This window comes from Dermacentor andersoni, chromosome 2 (assembly GCF_023375885.2).
Source record: "Dermacentor andersoni chromosome 2, qqDerAnde1_hic_scaffold, whole genome shotgun sequence".
NCBI classification, from domain to species: Eukaryota; Metazoa; Arthropoda; class Arachnida; order Ixodida; family Ixodidae; genus Dermacentor; species Dermacentor andersoni.
The window spans coordinates 13,433,367-13,454,091 of NC_092815.1; the positions used below are offsets into that span (position 1 = coordinate 13,433,367).

Below are 20,725 nucleotides of genomic sequence, written 5' to 3' on the forward strand. Positions count from 1 at the left end.
TTTAATTACAATTTAGAGGTTATTCTTCAAGCAGCAAACAATTAGTTGTGCTTAGTTTGGAGCAACAAAACCAACCTTACGTGCCTTCACCAGCCAAGCTTAGCCGTGTTAGGCCTACGAGCCATAAAATGCACACTCGAATTCGGAATCAGCGGCGTCTAATGAATCAATCTTCATAACACACGCTAGTTGAGAGAAAGCGATAACTGCACTCACTTCTCCTAGCTTGCGAACTTCACGCATTACCGCGAATCGAACCCAGTTTGGTGCTAGGTTAGAGCCGTCGCTTCGATGGGTGCCGCCATGTTTGTTGACGCAAAGCTTTTGGGAACGCTATTTGAGCTCCCGCTACATCGGTGAAATAGCGTTCCCAACGCAAAACCCAAACGCAGTTTGCGTCTCGCGCATGCGCAGTGGCTTCGACGCTATTTCTTTGGGGCCCCAAAACGTTTGGGGCCCCTATTCTAAAACTCTCTAGTCTCATTTTTTTTTGCGCTGGAAACCATTTCTAAAAGTAATCAAGGAGACTGCGGCAAAGACTGCGAAAAGCGGGGGCAGCGTTATTAAGCTTGCGCTGAACCCGAAATGTTCGACACAGCGCACAAATGTTTGCAGGTAAGCATTTTATTGTTCTATGTACAAGGACAAAGCAGGAAAAAAAATCGATGTCTCGAATAGAGCCTTCATTTGCGTGCGGGAGCGGGAGATAAGTAAAAATGGGCTTCCTCTGGCATTTCCTAGACAAAAGCAATATTGGAGCTGGCTGTAGCTAGCCAAACAGCCCAATGCGAAATGCCCCCTCTCCAACCCAGCTAGCGACCCCTCCTCCCCCCACCCTTTCTTCTTGCTTCAATGAGAATGCCTGATAATTTTATTTTCTCGACGCACCGCTATTTTTCTGCGCAGCAAGAGTTCGACGTGACACACGGTGCTTCGGCCTTCCACATGGCAAATGAAGGATGACACAATGAATAAACCTGCCGAGGGTAATGAGAACAAGAAGAGAGGCCTCAGTCGCCTTCCGGTAGCGGAGGGGCGTCCGTGGGCAGCGGCGGCGGCAGCGGCGGGGCGTCGTCCTTCTTGCGCGACGGCGGGCTGCTCGTCCGCGGGGGGGACCGCGAGTCGCCGTCGTCCAGCCAGTTGCGGATGATGGTCGCCTTGTTGATGCGCTGCGTGCTCGCCGCGCCGCTGCCGCCCTCGGCCGCCGCCAGCTCCTGCTTCTCCTGCGCCCGCTGCGCCGCCGCCTCACGCAGCTTCTTCAGCTCCTCGGCGTCGGGCGCGCGACTCACGATGGGGTTGCGGCGCTTCCACGGCGGGCAGAAGGATCGATCCTGCGGCGTCTCCGAGTCGGAGCGCCGGTCGCGACTGTAGCCGCTGCGCTGGTAGCTGCCGCCCCCGCTGTTGTAGTAGGAGCGCGGCGATGTCCGATTGTTGTAGTAGGGTCGGAACGGACGGCGCCCTCCGCGGCCGCCCCGGAAGTACCGGTTGTTCTGGTAGCCGCCGCGGTAGTTGTTGTAGCGGCGGTTGTTGAAGTTGCCCTTGTAGTAGCCGCCCCGGTTGTTGTTGTAGTAGTAGGGCCGGTAACCACCGCGCCGCATGGGAGAGTGGCGTCGGTGCGAGCCGTCCGTGTCCGAGCTGTAACTGCGGCTGCGGCGGCGGCCATCGCGCGAGTCCTCCGACGAGTACCGGCGGCGGCGTGAGTCGTCGCGCGAGCTGTCCGAGCTCCGGCCGCCGCGGCTGCTGCGGCGGCGACGGCCTCGGGACGCCACGCTCGAACGGTCCGTCGAGTAGTCGTCCGAGTGGTCGGCGCTGCGCCGGCTACTGCGGCGCCTCCGCACGGGCGACTTGGAGCGGCCCGAGGACGAGTAGCTCTCGGAGTCGGCGCGCGAGCGGCGGCGCAGCTTGCGCTTGCCCTTGCCCGCGTCGTCGTCGTCGTCCTTGGGGCTGCTCTCGCGGCTGCTCGACCGGTCTTTCTTGCGCTTGGCCGGCTCGGAGTCGGAGTGGATGGAGCCTTCCTCGTGGCTGGACGCCGCCGCCTTGTCGTCGGCGCCGCGCGACGGCTGCTGCGGCGCGTCCTCGCGGTGCTCGACCGAGCTCACCGAGCCTTCCTCGTGGCTGTCGCCCGCGTGCGCCAACGGCTTCTTCACGGCCTTCCACTTGAACTCGATGCCCTTGCGCTCGGGTGCCGGCTGCGGCTCGGTGCGCTTCACCACCGACTCGATGCGCGGCGCCGGCTCGGCCGACGGGGCTCGCGCCGACTCCGACGAGCGGTCCTTGCGCTCGTAGTAGGCCGTGCTCGCAGCGGCCGACTTGGCGTCGACGTTGAACAGGCGCGGCGCCTGCATCTCCTGGTTGGACTTCATCAGGAAGGTCACCTTGGGCGACAGCTCGCTGTGGTCATCGACGCGGCTCGCCTTCAGTATCTCCGCTTCGTCCTCGTCCTCGTAGAGATGCGCCAGTTTCTTCGACAACGGCGACAGGGAGTTGCGTTGCCTGCACATAGAAGACTCAAATGAAACGACATTACGGAATGGGCGGGGGGGGGGGGGGGGAATAGTTGCTTGAGACAACATCCAATACGAATTCAATATTGCACCAGATCGAACAATTTTCACATCCTTAGTATCTTCACAACGGTAGCAAGTAGAGGTGTTTCAAATCAAGCGAAAAAGAAAAAAAGACTGCTATCAAATTGACATATCAGAAAATTTAACCCACAGTTCAATGCTTACAAAGTGCACATTGATCGAGTAAATGGCACTTCGACTATTCAATTCATTATTTATAAGCTTTTAATATTGTTTAACGGCTATACACAAGCTTCAATTCTGAAGTCGTATCTATATACGTTCAAGCCACTAAGTGTATTCTCCTCTAGAGTAATCGAATTTATCACCATAGTGCCAGCGCATAATCAAAACACTATTTTATCATAGAAGAATAAAGGAGCTGCAATACACAAGACTTCCATTAATTCGATCCTGGCCAGAGCTCATACATTTCTATAGGAATTTCCTTATATCAATCCTGAAATTAACCTCTGCTAGATAATTTGAACTTGACGGGCCATCACGCAAGCGCCCGTCCCCAATGGTGACCCGCAGTGGGGACTGCAATAATTGCAGCAGCACCTGTCACGGCGGTGCTTGGGGCACAGGAAATGCATCATCTCCTGACCAAGATGCCTATTTGTGGCTTGCCCCAGGAATATCTTAAAGCAAAAACGGTAGCTCACAATTAACTATTACAGCGATTACCCAATACCAATGGGCGCCTTTACCAGAGAAAATTTCTTAGAGAAATGCTTCGACGGTCTTACCTGATATGAAACCTAGAGACTAACAAAACCGAAACCCTGTTCGCAACAGCCTACAGTTGTAGCCAGTGTCATCGCCATTGCGATCACAAGATGGTGACCATGGATACCGATAGAGCAAGTTCATGCATAGCGTGATGACGACAATGCTCTGCTTTCAGCCCGATTACGAAAGCACATTCAAACATTAAGCTACATGTTAAGCTAGTGGCAACAAGTCGCATGAAGTGTTGGCATGTGTTGCAAGACAAAGTACAGTCCATGACTGGTTTTGCGGACATGCCCAATAATTCCAACGCCTTTATGGCACCGCCATGTACCCCTCATAGAGAGCCACTGTATAAGGTCGACTGGAACTTCGGGCACTGAAACTCTTCACCATCAGATTTCCCTAACTGTGCTGCAACCGCAGGTCTGAAACGACAACAATCGAAGTGACCACCACCAACATTTAGACTATCTCGCTTGCAACTGTAGTCACCACAGCAACACTAGGCCTAGCTGCTTTGGCGTTCACTTCCAAGCTCCCTGCTGTTCGATGCCGTGTTTTTCACTGAAAGGATTCGCCACTGTCGGTAATAGCGGTGACTCCGCTCATGCCATGTTCACCGATCCACGCCAAAGGTCACGGGTGCCGAGACATACCCGTATCCCGTGTCCCCGGACACAACCCGTGTCCCCCCTTAAGGGCTGCAGAAAAGAGTGCCTCTTCCTCTCTAAAATCACCGTTTCTCTCTCAAGGGTCAAGACCTCTTCATTAGCTAGTGTACTTTCCGTAATATCCACTATAGGGCTGTCCTGTTAGGTGCTGGTTGACGAAGCCTCCGTCAAACCTGTTTCCTCCACCACTGGACATTCGTACACTGTCTTGGCCGTGAGCTCCCTTGCCTTGGTCAAGTGCTCTCAAAAAGTTTCTCAAGTGAGCTTTGCTACAATACAGCAATGTTACGCAATCAAGCAAATGCAATGTATTGCGGTGAAGCATGCCAAGAGTGGAAAGGGGCCACTGTCACTCCCGTCACAGTGGGAGCACCAACATGCCTAATTAGATGTACTGGCAGGCATTCAGAGCTATGATGAGCGGATGTGCCTGTGGCAATTTGAGCCCTTACAGAAGTAAAAGGCATGCACTCATTTATTTCTAACATTTCTGTGGTCTCTATGGAGTCAAAAAAATCGGACAATGACGGTAGCAATCTAGGGATGGGCAAGCACCCTGTTTGCGATTGCTGCAGTTTGGATAAATGCAGAATATCAGATGCGCCGTAGACCGTGCGGAGGACAAGATGTTTTCATTATTGATAGACAGTGTTGAAGTGATGACGATAGCATTAAATAAATAATGTTGAAATATCAAATGATAAAACTCTGAATTTTTTCCTTCCTAAAAAATCAGGTGTACATTCGATTTCTAGTTAATTTAGGAGCTGTAATGTCATTTCTTTGTCATTTTCTTGCTTTGAAGCCATAAACAGCATATGTATCACGCACCTCTTATGGGATACATACACACTTTATACTGTGATTTACCTATAGACACAGCAGAAAACTTGGAACACCATAGGCTGACAAGCAACGCAATGTTCTTTTGTTACAATGACCTTGTTTTTGACTACAATGACTTATCCAGTGACTTAGCTGTTGCCGATTTCCCCTGCTTCGGGAACTTGTCTAAATAAACTTGCTTGAAGCAAGTACTACCCCCCTCTTATATGGCTTCTCATGATGTCAAAACAGGGCAGGTGCAGGGCACCACAATTTTGTTTCTTTGCATTTTCTGCAATATAGCTTTGCCACGTCTTTTAATGCCTTTAAAATATTATACCAAACAGAATAACTTTCGTGCGTGTAAAATTTGAAGCAACATTTGTAAAATTGTAGAACAAACCCAATTCTATAAAATTAACAAGTTTGCAAGTATGCTACTCTGTTCCATCAATAACCTGCTGTTCCATGCCCCTGCAGAGATAGGAAGCAGCAGCAGGCTGCATGTATGCATGGCTCTGCACTTATACATCTTAAGCAAACATTTCAACACATTATTATATTTACTTTATTCTAACATACCCTCGATTGTAATGCGCACCCATTTACTTTGACCTAAAACAAGAAAAGTGCCCTTTGCAGTACCGCACACCTTATGGTTTCATAGAGAAATACAACTTCTCATTTGGAAAGAATGATTTACTCCTAAGAAACTAAAGTTGCAAGGAATAAATTAAGTCACAGTTTCACTTGAAAGGCGAAGAAGCATTGATTGCGATAAAAATTAGTAGGCAGCTATACGAAAAGTAAGGATAGTAGCTTTACCGGCCGTAGAAACTCTTAAAACATTCGCTTACTAACTAAAGTAACAGGCATGGGGTCATGCATGTACAAGCGAACATGAACACATCTCACTTAATGACTGCGGATACTTATCAAAATGCTGAAAGGAGGAAGTGCGGTAGCAGGAGCGAGCGAATTGACCTTTGAGCAGCCTCTCGATTCAATGGGAACTAAGCGACAGGAACATAGTGCGGTATGCCTAGATGCGTAAACTCTGTCTTCATCGCAGATCGCTTTCAAGAGAGGGGCCACGCCGTACGTAGCAGCCGCTGGAGTTGCGCCAGTCCTGCACACAAGTTTTGGGAACTCCAAACACCCATCATGCGGCCCGAGCAAAAGCAGCGCGGTACTATGCCATAACTACTGAAACGCGAAAGCGTGGGCGGCGCAGAGTCGAACGAAAACGAAACCTTTCGACCACCAGTGTCGTTGCCCGGGTTATTTAAACGAGTTCTTTTTTCTAAAAGTGAAATAGAACTGGACAAGCAGCATTTTATTTTGTCTTATAATACAAGTATGATTTGTGCAACGAGTGGTTGAGTACTAGTGACAGAACTTGACTGGGAAGTGCTTTCGTCATCAGGCAAGTACCGTCTTTACACGATTGTAAGTTGGCTTGAATATAAGTTGACTCCCCCATATCGCGTGTGGAAGGGTAAAAAAAACAAGAGCATACCTGAGGGCGCATTCCATAACGAAAATTTATTAGTAGCTGGCATGGTCACTGGACTACTCGTTTTCACTTGTGCAATCGTCCTCACTAGTGCTGCCATAGTCATCGCTGCTACGGTCCCACAGCACGTCGTCGCCCAGCGAAATTCCACATTTGGCAAACTACCGCACCACCACATCTTGTGGAACAGCAGCCCACGCTGAATGCACCCAACCACACGCGCCCGTCAAGAAGGCTCTTTTGACAGCTCCGGTTGTCGTAAGTTCACGGTCTGCCGCCAGCCACTTATACTCTTGGTGGAGCAGGTCCTTAAATGGCGAAGATCCGTGCTTGTTTCATGACCATGTCGCACTTCACTGGCAGGGACTGATCAAGCATTTCAGCGACGTACGCCGCAAGCTTGGCCTACAGCTCCAGAAAGTGTCCCGACTTCGGCCCATGAAAAATTCTTCGCTTGCCATCACAGGTGAAAATTTTGCTTCACTGCAGCCGCCACTCTTGCACCACCCGTTCAGAAACATCGAACTTGTGGCCCGCTGCTCAGTGATTTGTTTCTTAGGAGTAAAGGATGGCAGCCCTCTTGAACGCTGCTGTGAATGAGCACCAAATGTTTAGTGGGCCTAGAGCACACATGAAGACTGAGGAAGCATGGAAGTAGCATGTAGCCGGCATTCGAGTCGAACGCGTCAAACTAAGAGCATTCTAAGAGCTACAGGGAAAGAGAAACACGTGAGCGGTGTCTGCTCTTCCATGAACTATCGATACTCCCTGCAAGCGCCGCCGTTCTGGGGGGGCCGCCGCAAATGGAACAGAAGCACTTCCATCAACTATCGACACTCCCCATGAGTGTTGTGTGCGCTGTAAAACTCTAAAAAATGTTGAAAAACCCTTCCAAAAAGCAAACAAAGATGCGGGATAGCAAAAACTACAGGTAGGGCCATAGAGCAAACATAAAATTGTAATTACGTTGTAGCTCCCCCGATATCTCGCTGGTCTCTCTTTTTTGGTGGTGCCATGTTTTGGTTTCGATTTGGTTGTGCTTCCGTGCTTTGGCAATTTGCGTGTGCCTTCTTTCTACTGTGACCGTGTTCGAAGTGTTTGTTGTACCAGTATGGCAATTTAGAAAATGTTCATTATATCCGGAAAGTTTCCATTGGGGAGGGTCGGAAAATCATAAACGGACTGAAATGTGGTGGTTATAACCGATAGATCGTTATATCTGGAATAGTTATAAGTGGGTTCGACTGTCCTACCAATCTAGTCTGTGTGAGTGCAGAACAACAAATGTATTGGTCACCTTTCAAAGGAGAAGCAGGCTCTCACAATGAGCAGAAAAGTTGCTAAGGTGTGTTATTACAAGTGAAAATGAGTGCAGTTGAACTTACGCGGCAGCCTTTGTCGCCTCAGCAGGGGGTGAGGAAAGCACCACAGCAGGCTCGTCCTTCCAGTAGCTTTCTGAAGCTGTGCCACCAGGAGCAGCACTGCCAGTGGCCGCTGGAGCAACTTCTTCGGGAGGAGGGCTGGTGTTGGCACGGTGGCCATCGCGTGACTTGCGCTTTTTCTTGGAGCCACGGTGCCGCTCAGCTTTGCTTTCCTGCAATGGTACAGCACCCAAATTCAAAGCACAGTCGAACCCGACTATATCGAACCCGTTTACATCGAATTATTCTATATATCGAACAATTTCTTGACACTGTATAGTTACAATGCGTATATATAGCAAAAATTGCCCCTGGAAGTTGGCTTTCCCTCGCGGTGGCGGGAAAACCCCGCGGTGCGGCTCCATCCAACCGCTCTCCCTACCGTGACTGCCCTGCCTCGGACAAGCCGTCGACATCCCCCTGCAAAAAATTATCCTGGCCCGCCCGCAGCGCTTGCTCAGACAGCCAATCAGAGGCTCTTGTGCGCTCGTCGTGCAAGATGGCAGAAGTGCGAGTTGTCTCGCAGCTTTTCTGGTTCATTGTGTGTGCGCCTTGTGGGCCTTCTCCCGCAGTGTTGCCGTGGTGAAGCGGCACAATTCGCCTTTCGTCGTGAAGCTGGAAATCATAAATCGGGTCGAACGTGGTGAGAAGTCTGATGGTCCCGCAGCGTACAAGATTCCGAGGAGCACCCTCAGCACGATCTTGAAGAATAAAGGGGAGATTAGGGCTAAAATGGCCAAACTTGAGACCCGGTGCCCGTGGCACCCGACGCGTACGCACGGCCGTGTACGAGTGGTTCATCCGAAATTGCTTCAGCCATGCCAACTCCCATGTGCTCGTTGATGACTGTAAATTCTGATGAATGCGACGAAGCCATTGTCTGCGTTGCCGAAGTTTGGAGCGAGCTGTCATAATTTCTGGAAGCTGTTGACGAATCAATGGTGGACGAGTTTGTGAGCGCAAATGATGCTGTCATGACCACGGGAGAGTCCGAAAACAAGACTACATTGCCGACATCATACCGAGCACAAGTGAAGGTGGGCACAATGAGGAAAGCAACGACGGTCCTTGGCCCACATCCTCCGAAGTGATTGGTGTGCTCGCACTAGTCTGGTGCTTCTGCACGAATGCAGAAAGTAGCGGCCTCAGCTGCTCAGACTCCATAGACAATGTGAAAAAGTGCGCACGTCACAGGCAGTGAAATTGCCCAAGCAGAAGAAAATACACGACTATTTCGTGTGAAACTAAGCTAGTTTCATCAATAAAGTGATTATATAAATGGTATGTGCTTTTATGAAATGCAATTATTTAGCAGGCTTATATCGAATTATGCTCTATATCGAATTGATAGGAGTCTTTTTTTGAGAGTTCTATATAGCCGGGTTCGACTGTATTACCGTATATAGCCACATAGTGCATGCACTTTTTCCCCAATGTACCAAAGCAAAGTTGGGGGGTGCGTTCATTGTGCGGGGGTAAATTTTATGGAGACAATTTCGAAACAGCAAAAACTGATAATGAAGACGGTAATGATGTGGAACATGCATAAGTTATCTTTACAGTAAAAATACATGTATACCATTTGCAAACCACAACTTCACTCCGCATCGGAACCACCAGACCTGCCGTTCAGGTTGCTGGCCGCTTCATCCGCATCGTGCTTCTACCATAGAATGAAGAACCAACACGTTAGCCGCGCATAGTCGGTACGGCCTAGGCTAATTGCGTGTGGTGAAACTGCATGTGCGCTCTAAACAGCTATCTCCAATCGCGCCCCAGCTGCTTCCGGCCGTAAGCATCACACTGAAGCGCACAGCTGATTTGACAAGCACGCTGTGTGTGTCTCTTCCGACTGTCCTGTTCCTCGGCATGTCAAAGTTTATTGGTGTCTGCTCAGCATTTCCATTTTGTGAGCAGATAAACTATGTCCTGCAGCAGGTGCATAACTTGACTACACACACTGAAATCCCAGGCCGCATTGAAACCCAAAGCGAGCCACAGCCACACGACTTCGACACTACTCCCGTATATGACCACTATGCCAATCATATGCCAGCTGTCCTCTCCTGTGCGCCGCGCCCAGCCGCGCGCTCTGTTACGTCAGCATAAAGTATGTAAGCTGCGTATGTTGCAGAGAGCCAGTTGCGTTTTTTTTCTTTCTCGAATCTCCGAGATGCCTTTGCGCCGACACTGGCGGAAAGGATGCGTCAAGAATTAAGTGCACTTGCTTTAGACACATGCGCGAATATAGTCACTCCGAAAAACTACAGCATGGCTGTTCAATCGTGGGACTGCACAGTAGCAAAGTTGGGGGTGCACTCATTACGCAAGTAAATACAGTAAAATCATTTCAACCAATGCACATACCTTCAATGCAATATTATTTGGAAAAAAAAAAAAAAACAGATGCTTCTCAAATGCAAGTAACAAACAAAGGCTGGTGGTACAGCCACCATCAGAACTGCACTGGCATGAACGCAAGAAGTATTTAGGCTTGAAGCAAATGGGACAAGGTCAACCTAAGGGTAAAGGTAAATAATAGGGCAAAGCTAAGTAAAGAAAAAAAAAACATAAAAAACAATGAGACCAGAGCTTGGAAATGGGATACAACAGGATTTCAACACAGTGTTGCAAGATGATCTTGAGCAAAACCAGTACACAAGTTTGACACAAGAAGAGCTTCAATACAAACCTTGCGGTCCTTGCGAGATCTTCTCGAGCGGTGGTGCCTGCGACTGTGGCGCTTGTAACCGCTGGATGATGAGGAACGTGATGATGCTCCTGATGATGAAGATGATGACCAGGACGACGAAGAGGAACTACGATGGCGCCGCCGTTTCTTGTGCCTGCGTGAGAAAACAGATTTATGCCTATAACGGAAGCATTTCCATTAAGGGGGGACACTGCTCTTCGCGGCGAAAAAAATCGCGAAAAAATTGATTTTTTGAAAACGACGTTTTCGATATTTACAGCTAATATTCCTTTAATTCACCAAGTTTCGAATCTCGGGGAAGAGTATTTCGTCCGCAATATCAATTTGTAACATCACTGTGAGCTGAATTCCGCGCAAAAACAGCCCTTTTTATCGCGGCGCGTAGCTCTTTTTCTACGCGGGCGATCGCAGCCATCTTGGTCTCGTTGGAAAGAGAAGCCTTTCTTTAATTTCCCGCCAAAAGTGACTCCGTCGGTACGCCAGTGACGTTGAAATCCGGGGAGAAAAAAAAGCCCGAACGCGCGATCAGATTCGTTGACTAGCGCATGTGACCAAAAACGCGTGCTGTGGTTGGCTGCGCAAGGTTCCCATCGTCTGCTCCACTCCGCAGGCGACGCGACTGCGCGTCTCGTAGGTTTGTTGGCACATGCCCAAGGATGTCCGATCCACCGGGAAAGTTCGCCACGAGGCACAAGTTCGGCAGAAAGAAGAAGCGATCAGCTTATAACTTGCAAAAGCGCTCCATTCTTTCTAAAAGCATCGAGAGTAGCTCGCCGCCAACCGCAAATGATGCCGAAACCGCGGACGATGCCGAAGTAGGCCTAGCCAGCTCACAAATGAGTGAAATCGTTACGGACAGCGGCTGCGTTCGGCGTGACACTGCAATGTTGCAACGTGCGGATTTGTTGCAGAGGGAGATGAATGCTCAAAAAAACTTCAGAGTTCTTGCGTCAATGCCAGCAACAACGCGGGTGTTGGATTTGCTCACTCGCGCCGACGGCGTTGCAGCCGCGCCAGTCGACGCCGAGGCAGGCTTCGTTTTCCTCAGTAGGACTCCATGAACGGACTGATGACGTCAAGTGCAAGGTGTGCGGCGGCAGCGTCGCAGTAGGCAAAAGCGAACGGTAATCTGGCCTCGCCATAAAGATCGTTATCACGTGCGCGTGTTGCGGCGATATCGCGTCGGCATGGAGCTCGACCCGCGTGAACAACCTTGCCGTGCGCGCGATGCAAGCCACCGGGAATCGGCGAACGGCGCTAAACGATGTTTTTGCCGCATTTGGGTGGCCGTGGTCAGAGCGACTACATTCCTGGTGGCTTTTAGCCACTTTCACTGCAAAATAATGCAAAATTATTCCTGTACTTTTGATTAAAAGTGAATGTATTCGTTTTTTCTCGTTTTCTCAAAACACAGACTTTTCACTTGTACACGATGTAGGGTCAGATTTTGGAATTTCTGCTTTAAAAATTTTCAATTCTGCTTTAGATCAGACAGTAGGGTAGCCACAATTCAAACAGTAAAGATTGAATTGCTATAAAATTACTAATATTTGATATATCAAAATAGTATTCCTACCATTATGTTCCTTATGTTTTCTAGTACCCAGGCATGTGCCAATACGAATTTCGTAGCGCATTTTTTCCCCTATTTCTGCAAATTATGAACAATGAATTTCATTTATCTTCAGAACTAGATGGCCCATTGGAAAAATAATTACATATTTGAAATCAACACAAAGGTCTTAACATGAATGGAAAGTTTCATGAATATTGATGGAAAACATCATATGAACATTATTTGAATTACAGTGTCCCCCCTTAAAGAAGCGAAAGTTTCATTCTTGCCTGGTTGGACCCCTGTATCATCCTTGATCAATTTAGTATTCAAGCATTTGCCGTAATCACCATGAACATGTCCTGAAATGTTTTTTCTCGTTTTCTCAAAACGAGAAACGAGAGTATATCTCTGGTTCTACTCATCTTATTGCAATAATTCTTTTTTCGTCACAAAGGTGGACAAAATGGGAGTGCAGTAGGCCTAAAATGTCAACAAATATCATTACAGAAATTTTGAAAAAGTAATAATTTCTTCAGGGTTACACTAATGCCTTCTGCTTACAAAAGTTTGACATGCTGTAACTTCGGCATAAATCAGTTTAGAACATTCATTCTTGTAGCACTGCAACCTCTGATCATTCAACATCATTTTGATGTGCCAGTCTCCTTCATTAACAGCCAGCATTGTAGAGAGAACTTGCCTCCAAATTAGTCCATACAAAAAACATGAATTGATTATATTTTGAAAAGTACTTGTTGCATGGGAAAACCAACTGAATATTTGAATTCAGCATGTCAAAATACATAAGTGATGGAAGTTTTATCAAATTGTGGCCACAAATAAAAAATGAAAATTTAAGTGTGGTGTCCCCCCTTAAACTAACACATCTTTAAACACAGAAGCAGCCAGACAAAAAGGAGGCGCACCAGCATTGTACTTTCAAGACGTGCAAAGCTCGCCTTGCATATGGAATGCAAGCGGAGCGCATCAAGCAAACCCGAATTACTGTATTTACTCTAATCTAACGCATATTTTTTCCCCAATAAAACGGGCCTGAAAATTGTGTGCGCATTAGAATTGAGCACAACCTTAAATCTGCGTTACCATATTGCAATGGGTGCGGCCGCAACGCCGTCAGCGAGAGTGAGGAAATTCAACTTCTGCTGTGTTGCTGACGTTGAAGCAACTCGAAGTTTTTTTTAGCATTCATCTCCCTCTGCAGCAAATTCGCACGCTGCAACATTGCAGTGTCATGGTATCGGGAACACTTTTACTCGTTGGTGAGCTGGCTAAGCGTGCTTCGGCATCATCTGTGGCTTTAGCAGCACTTGTGGTTGACTGTGGACTATTCTCGATACCCTCCAAAGGAATGGAATGCTTTTGAAAGTTACAAGCTGATCACTTCCTTCTTTCTTTTTGCCAAAGTTGTGCCTTGTGGCGAACTTCCTCGGTGGATCGGACATCATTGCACACGTCACAAACCTACGAGGTCATGCACCCTAGTCGACGAATGGGATCGCGTGTTTGGACTTTTTTCTTCCCGGATTTGAATGTCACCGGCGAGCCGGCGGAGTCACTTTTGGTGGGAAATTGAAGGAAGACTCCTCTTTCCAAAAGATCAAGATGGCTGCGATCGTGCGCGTGGAATCCAGCTCACAGTTATGCTATGAATTGATATTGCGGGCAAAATACTCCTCCGCGAGATATGAAACTTGGTGAATTAAAGGAACAGTAGCTGTAGGTATTGAAAATGTTATTTTCAAAAAAGCGATTTATTTTGTGATTCTTTAAGCCTCAAGACAAGTGTCGCCCCTTAAGCGAACACACACATATTGCAGCAGTCTGCCGTTGCAGCTGGGCATAGCACGCGCAACTTGAGCAGCGCACTAAACCGGCGCCTGGCTTCTCGTGCACAATGCATATATTCGGCACAGCGCTTTTGCTTCCTTGGCAATGGAAAGCATGCTACAAAGCCTCCCATGCACAAAATTCTCAAAAATTTCCACCGCAGCACAGCTGAGACGACCAGGTATACCCGGGAGCCATGCATTCACCAGCAGGGCATCACTTTTTAGATTACCGAACCCTAAAAGCGCAGCATAGAGGGCTCTGTTGACCGGCATTTCCACGGCACTCCCTGCCTGGGGGTGCTGTCGAAACCAGAGTAATTGGACCCACCGTAATTAATGCTTCTTCGCGTTTCAGGCGAAACTGTGGCTTTTTTAAATTTATCACAACTTTAATTTATTGGGAGTAAATCATTGTCTTTCCAAATGAGAGAAAGTTGTATTTCTGTATGAAAGCATGAGGTGTGCAGCACTACAAAGGTCTTTTCCTTCTTTAGGTCACGGCAAATGGGTGCGGGTTGCAATCGAGGGCATCTTTTTTTCGTGACAGGAAACGGGTGCGTGTTACAATCGAGGGCACGTTAGAACCGAGTGAATTCGGTATCAGCAAACCTCGTCCAACGCAGTTGTATTTTTCCTGCAGCCCTCAGAACAATTTTAGCTCTTCGTCGGCTATGTTGCGCCAACTATACCAGTTGGCGCAAGAAGACTGCTGAAAAGTAAAGTTGCAAAAATATTTTTGTTCTGTTATGTGGTCAGCCATCTATTTCAACTGTGGGACAAGTGAAGGCTTAAAGTCATGTTCAACAGAACAGCAAGCATGGCAAATTGGAGAGCACAGTTCGAGTGAGAATTACTTTGCAATACAGTGTGTTGAGCTGAAATGTGTTAATAAAGAAAGCTGAACTGAGAGTTGTAAAAGTTGTTTTTCTAATAAATTATCCCTTTTACAAAATGTTTCACTTGGTTATGTGATCAACAGGATCATTTGCAGATGAGGAAAATAAGAAGTGTCCTTTTGTAAGTTGTCTTTTTATCTCTTTTTACCATTTGGTGCAGTTTGGGCAACACTTGCTACACATGAATTATTGTGCTGCGAAAGATGCACTGGGAAAAGAGGAAAAAGAGCACAGTGTCCTGTCCTCTTCTGTCCTTGTGCATCTTGCACAGCACATCGATAATTCAAGTATGAACCAACTAGTTGATAAGTATTAGAGTGCAGTCCACTTATAACGATATCGAGAAAGACGAAAAATATGATCGTTATAACCGATGATCACTATATCTGGACTGCAGTTATTTAAAAAAAGAAAAAAAAAACGCGGAACATATTTTTGCAGCTCCGAACTCGAATTCGCTACTTGCTCTAAAGAATAGATGTAGAAAGTAGGCTGTGAAAAACAAACTTTATTTCTAGCGCCAATGACCGTGTCAAGGGTTAGGCGTGCCGAAATACAGTTGAGCCCGCTTATAACGAACCCGAGCGTCACGCTGAATTCGTTCGTTCTATCCATAAGTTCGTGGTATGTGGGTCACACACAAAAATTGACATCAATCAAAACAAAAATTTATTGAGAAAAAAAATCGGTGATCGTTGTCTGCCTCGTCAGAGCACACCCAATGACGGCGGTTTCAAGCTTGTTCAAAGCTGCGATGTGTTCGTCACCCAAGGCCTTAAAGTACACAAGATTTTTAAGTGCCTCAATATGGCTCACTGCTGTGGTCACGCTTACGGGTGCTGGCTCTGACGGATCGTTGTCATCGTCCGATGCTTCGGCGTCGCTTGATGCCTGCACTTCCCGGACGGCGGTCTCGTCGCAAAACGACTCCGTAACTTCAGTAGCGTCGTCCACATCAACAAAATCTTGCCAGTCAAGATCGCAGCCGGCCAGGTTAGCGTCAACAACGCGTCGCCACAAGTCGTCGTCAGGCTGGCTTTATTCAGTGTCTTCAATGCTTGCTTCAGGTGCGTCAGCGAAGCCGGCCTTGCGAAAACAATTCCGGATGCATTCGGGTGTCACTTCCATCCACGCCGCTTTGATCATTTCTATCGCCGAGTATAGCGAGACCTGCAGAGGCACATTGGCAGCGGGGCGATCAACTGCAATCCGCATCCGCTGCACAACACGGCGCCTGTAGGCCGCTTTAAACGACCGTATTACACCCATGTCCAGCGGTTGCGCTTTTGAAGTTACATTTGGCGGCAGAAAAAGCAACTCAACTGCCGTTAAGACAGCTTGGGCATGGTGGGCGGTACAGTTGTCGAGAATCAGAAGAACTTTGCGCCCTTTCTTCGCCATGCTGCTGTCAAAGTCAATAAGCCATTCCGCGAACAACTCGCGTGTCATCCACGACTTCGAGTTATGCCTGTAACGCACTGGTACATATGTGCGGAAGCAACGTGGCCTCTGATTTACCGATTACAAATGGCAAGCATCGATCGCTTCCATCCATGTTGGTGCACAAAAGCACAGTTATGCGAACTTTGCTGTGCTTGCTGCCAGCACATTTGTCACCCTTCATAGCGTGCGTTTTGCCAGGCAGCATTTTGATAGAGTAGCGCCGTTTCATCGGCGTTATACACATCCCTTTCAGCATAACTTGATACACGGGCCAAGTTTTTAGACATCCACGTGTTGATGTCTTCGTCGCTTACCGATGCCGATTCGCCGTTGATGGTCTTGAAAATAATTCCGTGGCGGAGCTTCAAGCGATGGAGCCAGCCATTGCCAGGAGAAAAATCTGGGAAGTCCAGGAGGAACGCTAAGTCCTTTGCTTTGGACAACATCAGCGGCCCGCTGATGGGAACATTGCGTGCTCGAGTATCAAGGAACCACTTTAGAAGCGCGTCTTCAACGTCTGCATATGTGGCTTTCCGTAGGCGCTTCCTCGTCGCGGAGTCCGTGGCGGCACTTGTAGATTTTGTCCTTCTCTTTTAGTATCGTGGATATTGTCGATTTCGACAAACCATACTTTTTCACCAGTTCGTGGTTTTTCACGCCTTGGGAAAGGTCTTTCAAGATCAACAGTTTCGTGGCCAAGTCCAAAGCTTTTCGCTTCACTGTCGAAGTAGACGCCGGCGAATCTGCCATCTCGGATAGGCACGGGAGCGCACCAGTAGGAAACAACGCCGACAACGCTAGCACAACCACAAGAAAAAGACAGTCCCGCAGTCGTGTGAGGTGTGAGGCGCGGCGTTAAGGGGGGAGGAAGGGAGAAGAGGGGGTACGAAAGCACGTGATCACGTGCTACGTTGTCAATTGGTGGAAAACTTCGCCGCTGCCCTGACGTCAACGATGGCGAGTGGGGTCCCGTGGCGAATGAGCTGGCACTTTCGACTTGTGTGTTCACGTTGCTGATGTGTGCTGGGCCGGCATTTTTTTTTTTCTCTCTCGTTATCGTGCTGATCCCCTCGCCACATCGCCGCTCCTCCGTGCCTCCGGCGAGACGCCGCGGGAAAGCCAATTCTCGGAGCGTGCACAGCACAGGGTCGGCGGATCTCGCCACGTGGAAAGTGGTCCGCGACACCAAGGCGTTCGCTGTAGCCGATCGGCTAGGCTCGCGGGCGTTCATTGTAGCCGAGACCGAGCGCCATAGCCTAAACGTATATTTTAACGGTCACGCCGGACTTGTTCGTGATAAGCGAGCGTTAGTCTTAAGTGGGGCCATTATAAGTCGGCTCGACTGTAGTCCGAAATCTGCACTTGCTTTTGCAGCAGCTTCAGCTTCACAACCGCGGTATGCACGGATTCCAGCTGCTGCACGAACACTGGCAGCAATCCTTTAGCATGCATAAAATCAATTAAGGAGTCGATCGACGACAGTGCAGTTTGCGTGGACATCGTGGTCGGGGTCAAGGAGCCACTGTCAATCTCATTGTCACTGTCGGTGCTGCCGTTGCCACCGTCGCACAACTTTGCCGTCTGTCAAGACAGAACATCTTCGGCGATCGCCTCGTCGATGACCTCATCGCAGAACGAGGCAGCACTGTCTGCAGTCAAAAACTCCTCCATCGACGCACCACCTGTGTCACCAGTAGGAACGAGCTCCCAGAGCTCGGTTATGTCAGCGGCTTCCACCGTGTTTGTCTCAGAGGGTTGGGGAAGTTCATCCTGACGCACAAAGCCTGCCTTTTTGAAGCAGTTGTATATGGTTGACTGCTTTACTTATAACATGCACCATGAACGAAGCACACGGCTTTCAAAAGGCTGATCTTCAGGTCAGAAGGCCCGTCTGCATGGCCCGACATGCCAGGAGCTGCGCGGTCAATGGCTAAAATTAGCCACTCCAGCATGCACCGCCGATACAGGACTTTAATGTTGGCGATCACGCCGGTGTCCAACAGCTGCAGACCTGCCGTAGTATTCGGAGGCAGAAGCATCAATTCGACAGATGTTAGCTTCGGGTTAACGCTGTGTGCGCTACAGTTGTCAAGTAGCAACACTACTTTTCTTCCTTGGCCTTCAATTATACTGTCGAACTCGAGCAGCCATTCTTCGAACAGGCCGCGGGTCATCCACGCCTTCTTATTGCTGCGATAGCAGATTAGGATGTGCTAATTCTTAAAGCACGTTTGCTTCTTTGATCGCCCGATCATGAAAGGCTTGAGACGATGGCTCGCACAGCAACACGGTCACCCTGAGTTTCGAGTGCTTCCCGCCGGGCATCGATCTCCTTTAAGGGGGTACACGGGTCTTGGAGACGAAAAAATCACTAAAAAGTCGATTTTTCAGTTTTGTTATTTTCGCAATCTAGACGTCATCACGCGCTTGTCGACAAAAAATTAACGCGAAATAACGCGTCTTTGGGCAAAAGAACGCCGTATTTATCACGCGAGACGCTCATTTTCATCTGCAAGACGCACCGAAAACGCCCCATCTTGCGCCGCTCACAGTTTCGAAACCGATCAACGGAGTGCCGCCATTTTGGTCTCGTTCGAAAGCGTGTGCTTCCCGCTCCCTTTCCCGCTGAAAACGGGCATTCAAGGTTGCTTCACGAGGGAGCAACCAGGCAACAACGAGAGAGACAATCCCGCCATCCTGTTGGTCCGCGACCATCACGTGACTAAATAGCGCCTTCTGATTGGAGCGCGGGAACGCCGGGCGTCCGCGCCGGGGACGCCATTTTGCCTGAACCAGTTTGTTCTTTATTCTATGCCTGAACTAACGCTCAGCGTGAACGTGATCAGTCAAGATGCCAAACCGTGCACGGAAATTCCGTACAGTGCATAAATTTGGGAAGCGTAGAAGAAAGCGCGCGGTGCAGCGAAAAGATGCACCGGAACTTCCAGTGACGTCTGACGACCTTATCGGACCGGCGGACTTGCAGACGCCGCGGAACAGCGGTGTAACTGAGGAGTTGGGTGCAGCACAATGGGAAGAGGCGATCGTGACGGCTGACGGCGTTGGCGCTCGGCATGTGCTACGGGAAACGTCGGTGCCGCTCGCGATGTCGACGGCGGACCGTGAACATACAGCGGACACCCCTGATTGCAGAGCGGCGGTCGTCACGGGCGCGTGTGCTACGGAGATGCGCACTCGGCCCGACCGTGCGAGAATCGACACGGCGTATCTCACGGCGGTGGAGCGAGATCAGATCGAGCAACAAGCACTGGAAAAAATAGCGGAACTCTCCTCAGTTTCAGCGACGGAGCGCAAGGTGAAGTGCCTAACAAGCGAGCCTCGTCTGGAAAGTGCGTCGACAAAAACGTACACCATCGTCGACCTCGACATGGTGAACTGTTTACTAAAAGTCGCTGGTTGCCGAGTGTGCCGCGGAGCGGTGACTATCGAGCGGGACTCGCGGGAGTACGGCATTGCCGTGAAGCTGAAAGTTCTGTGCAGCAACTGCGGCGAAATTGACACGAAATGGAGCTCGCAACGAGTTGGTGGCACTGCCAACTGCAATCCTTTCGAGATCAATGTTCTCGCGGCGCGTGCCGTACAGAGCACGGGAAACGGGCAGACGGTGCTTAACGATATTTTTGCCGCTATCGGGGTTTCACACAGAGGCCTTCACAACAAGACCTATCAGCACTATTTGAAATCAAAACTAAATCCAGCTGCAACAAGTGCCTGCACTGAGAATATGGCTAAGTGTGCCACTTCGGTGAAGAATGTATACCGAAGCCTGAATTTTGGAAATGCAGGTAATATTGCAGTTTCTTTTGATGGCCCTTGGCACACTCGGGGACATTCATCTCACATAGGAGTGGCCACTGTGATAGAGCTTTTTTCAGGCTATGTTTTGGACTATGTTGTCCTTTCGAATTCCTGCCTTGGCTGTGAGCTTGGCCCGAAACCAGGAACACCAGATTATGCTCACTGGAAGTCGCAGCATTCATGCCAAAAGAACACGTCTTCCAAGGCAGGCCAGATGGAGGTGGAGGCAGCACTAATTTTATTTCAGCGCTCGCTTTCCCTTCATGGCCTGAGGTACACAACCATGCTCTCCGATGGTGACAGCAGATCATACAGTGCCATTGATGAAGCAAAAGTCTACGGCTTCATACCTGTGGAAAAGGAAGACTGCGCAAACCACGTGCAGAAACGCATGGGAACGGCGCTGCGGAATCTTGTGCAGAAGCAGAAAGGGGAAAATGGTGAGCGCATCAGTGGTAAGGGCCGCCTGACGGGAGACCTCATAAATAAGCTGACAAGTTATTATGGTTGGGCACTCAAATCACATTCGGGAAATGTGGATGAGATGCACACAGCAGTGTGGGCTACGTATTACCACGTAACCTCAACGGATGAGAAGCCCAACCATAGCTTTTGTCCCCACGGCCCTTATTCATGGTGCAAATATAATGCAGCCATTGCAAAGAATGAGCCCCCCCCCAAAAGCAGATACAATCTGCCATATGCTGT

At 49.0% G+C, this 20,725-nt stretch overlaps 1 protein-coding gene across 6 annotated transcripts in view; it reads right to left on the reverse strand.

Annotated features, from left to right (window-relative positions):
• Nucleotides 1-608: 608 nt before the first annotated feature.
• LOC126542960 (uncharacterized) overlaps nucleotides 609-20,725 on the reverse strand; it is a 94,871-nt gene continuing 74,754 nt past the window's right edge. For all 6 annotated transcript variants that reach the window (XM_050190089.3, XM_072286345.1, XM_050190087.3 and 3 more), the window contains 3 exons: nucleotides 10,431-10,584; nucleotides 7,703-7,911; nucleotides 609-2,493 (listed from right to left, as the gene is read on the reverse strand). In XM_050190089.3, coding sequence (XP_050046046.1) covers nucleotides 1,011-2,493; nucleotides 7,703-7,911; nucleotides 10,431-10,584 — 1,846 coding nt within the window. In that variant the 3' untranslated portion in view covers nucleotides 609-1,010. The remainder of the gene's footprint in view (nucleotides 2,494-7,702; nucleotides 7,912-10,430; nucleotides 10,585-20,725) is intronic.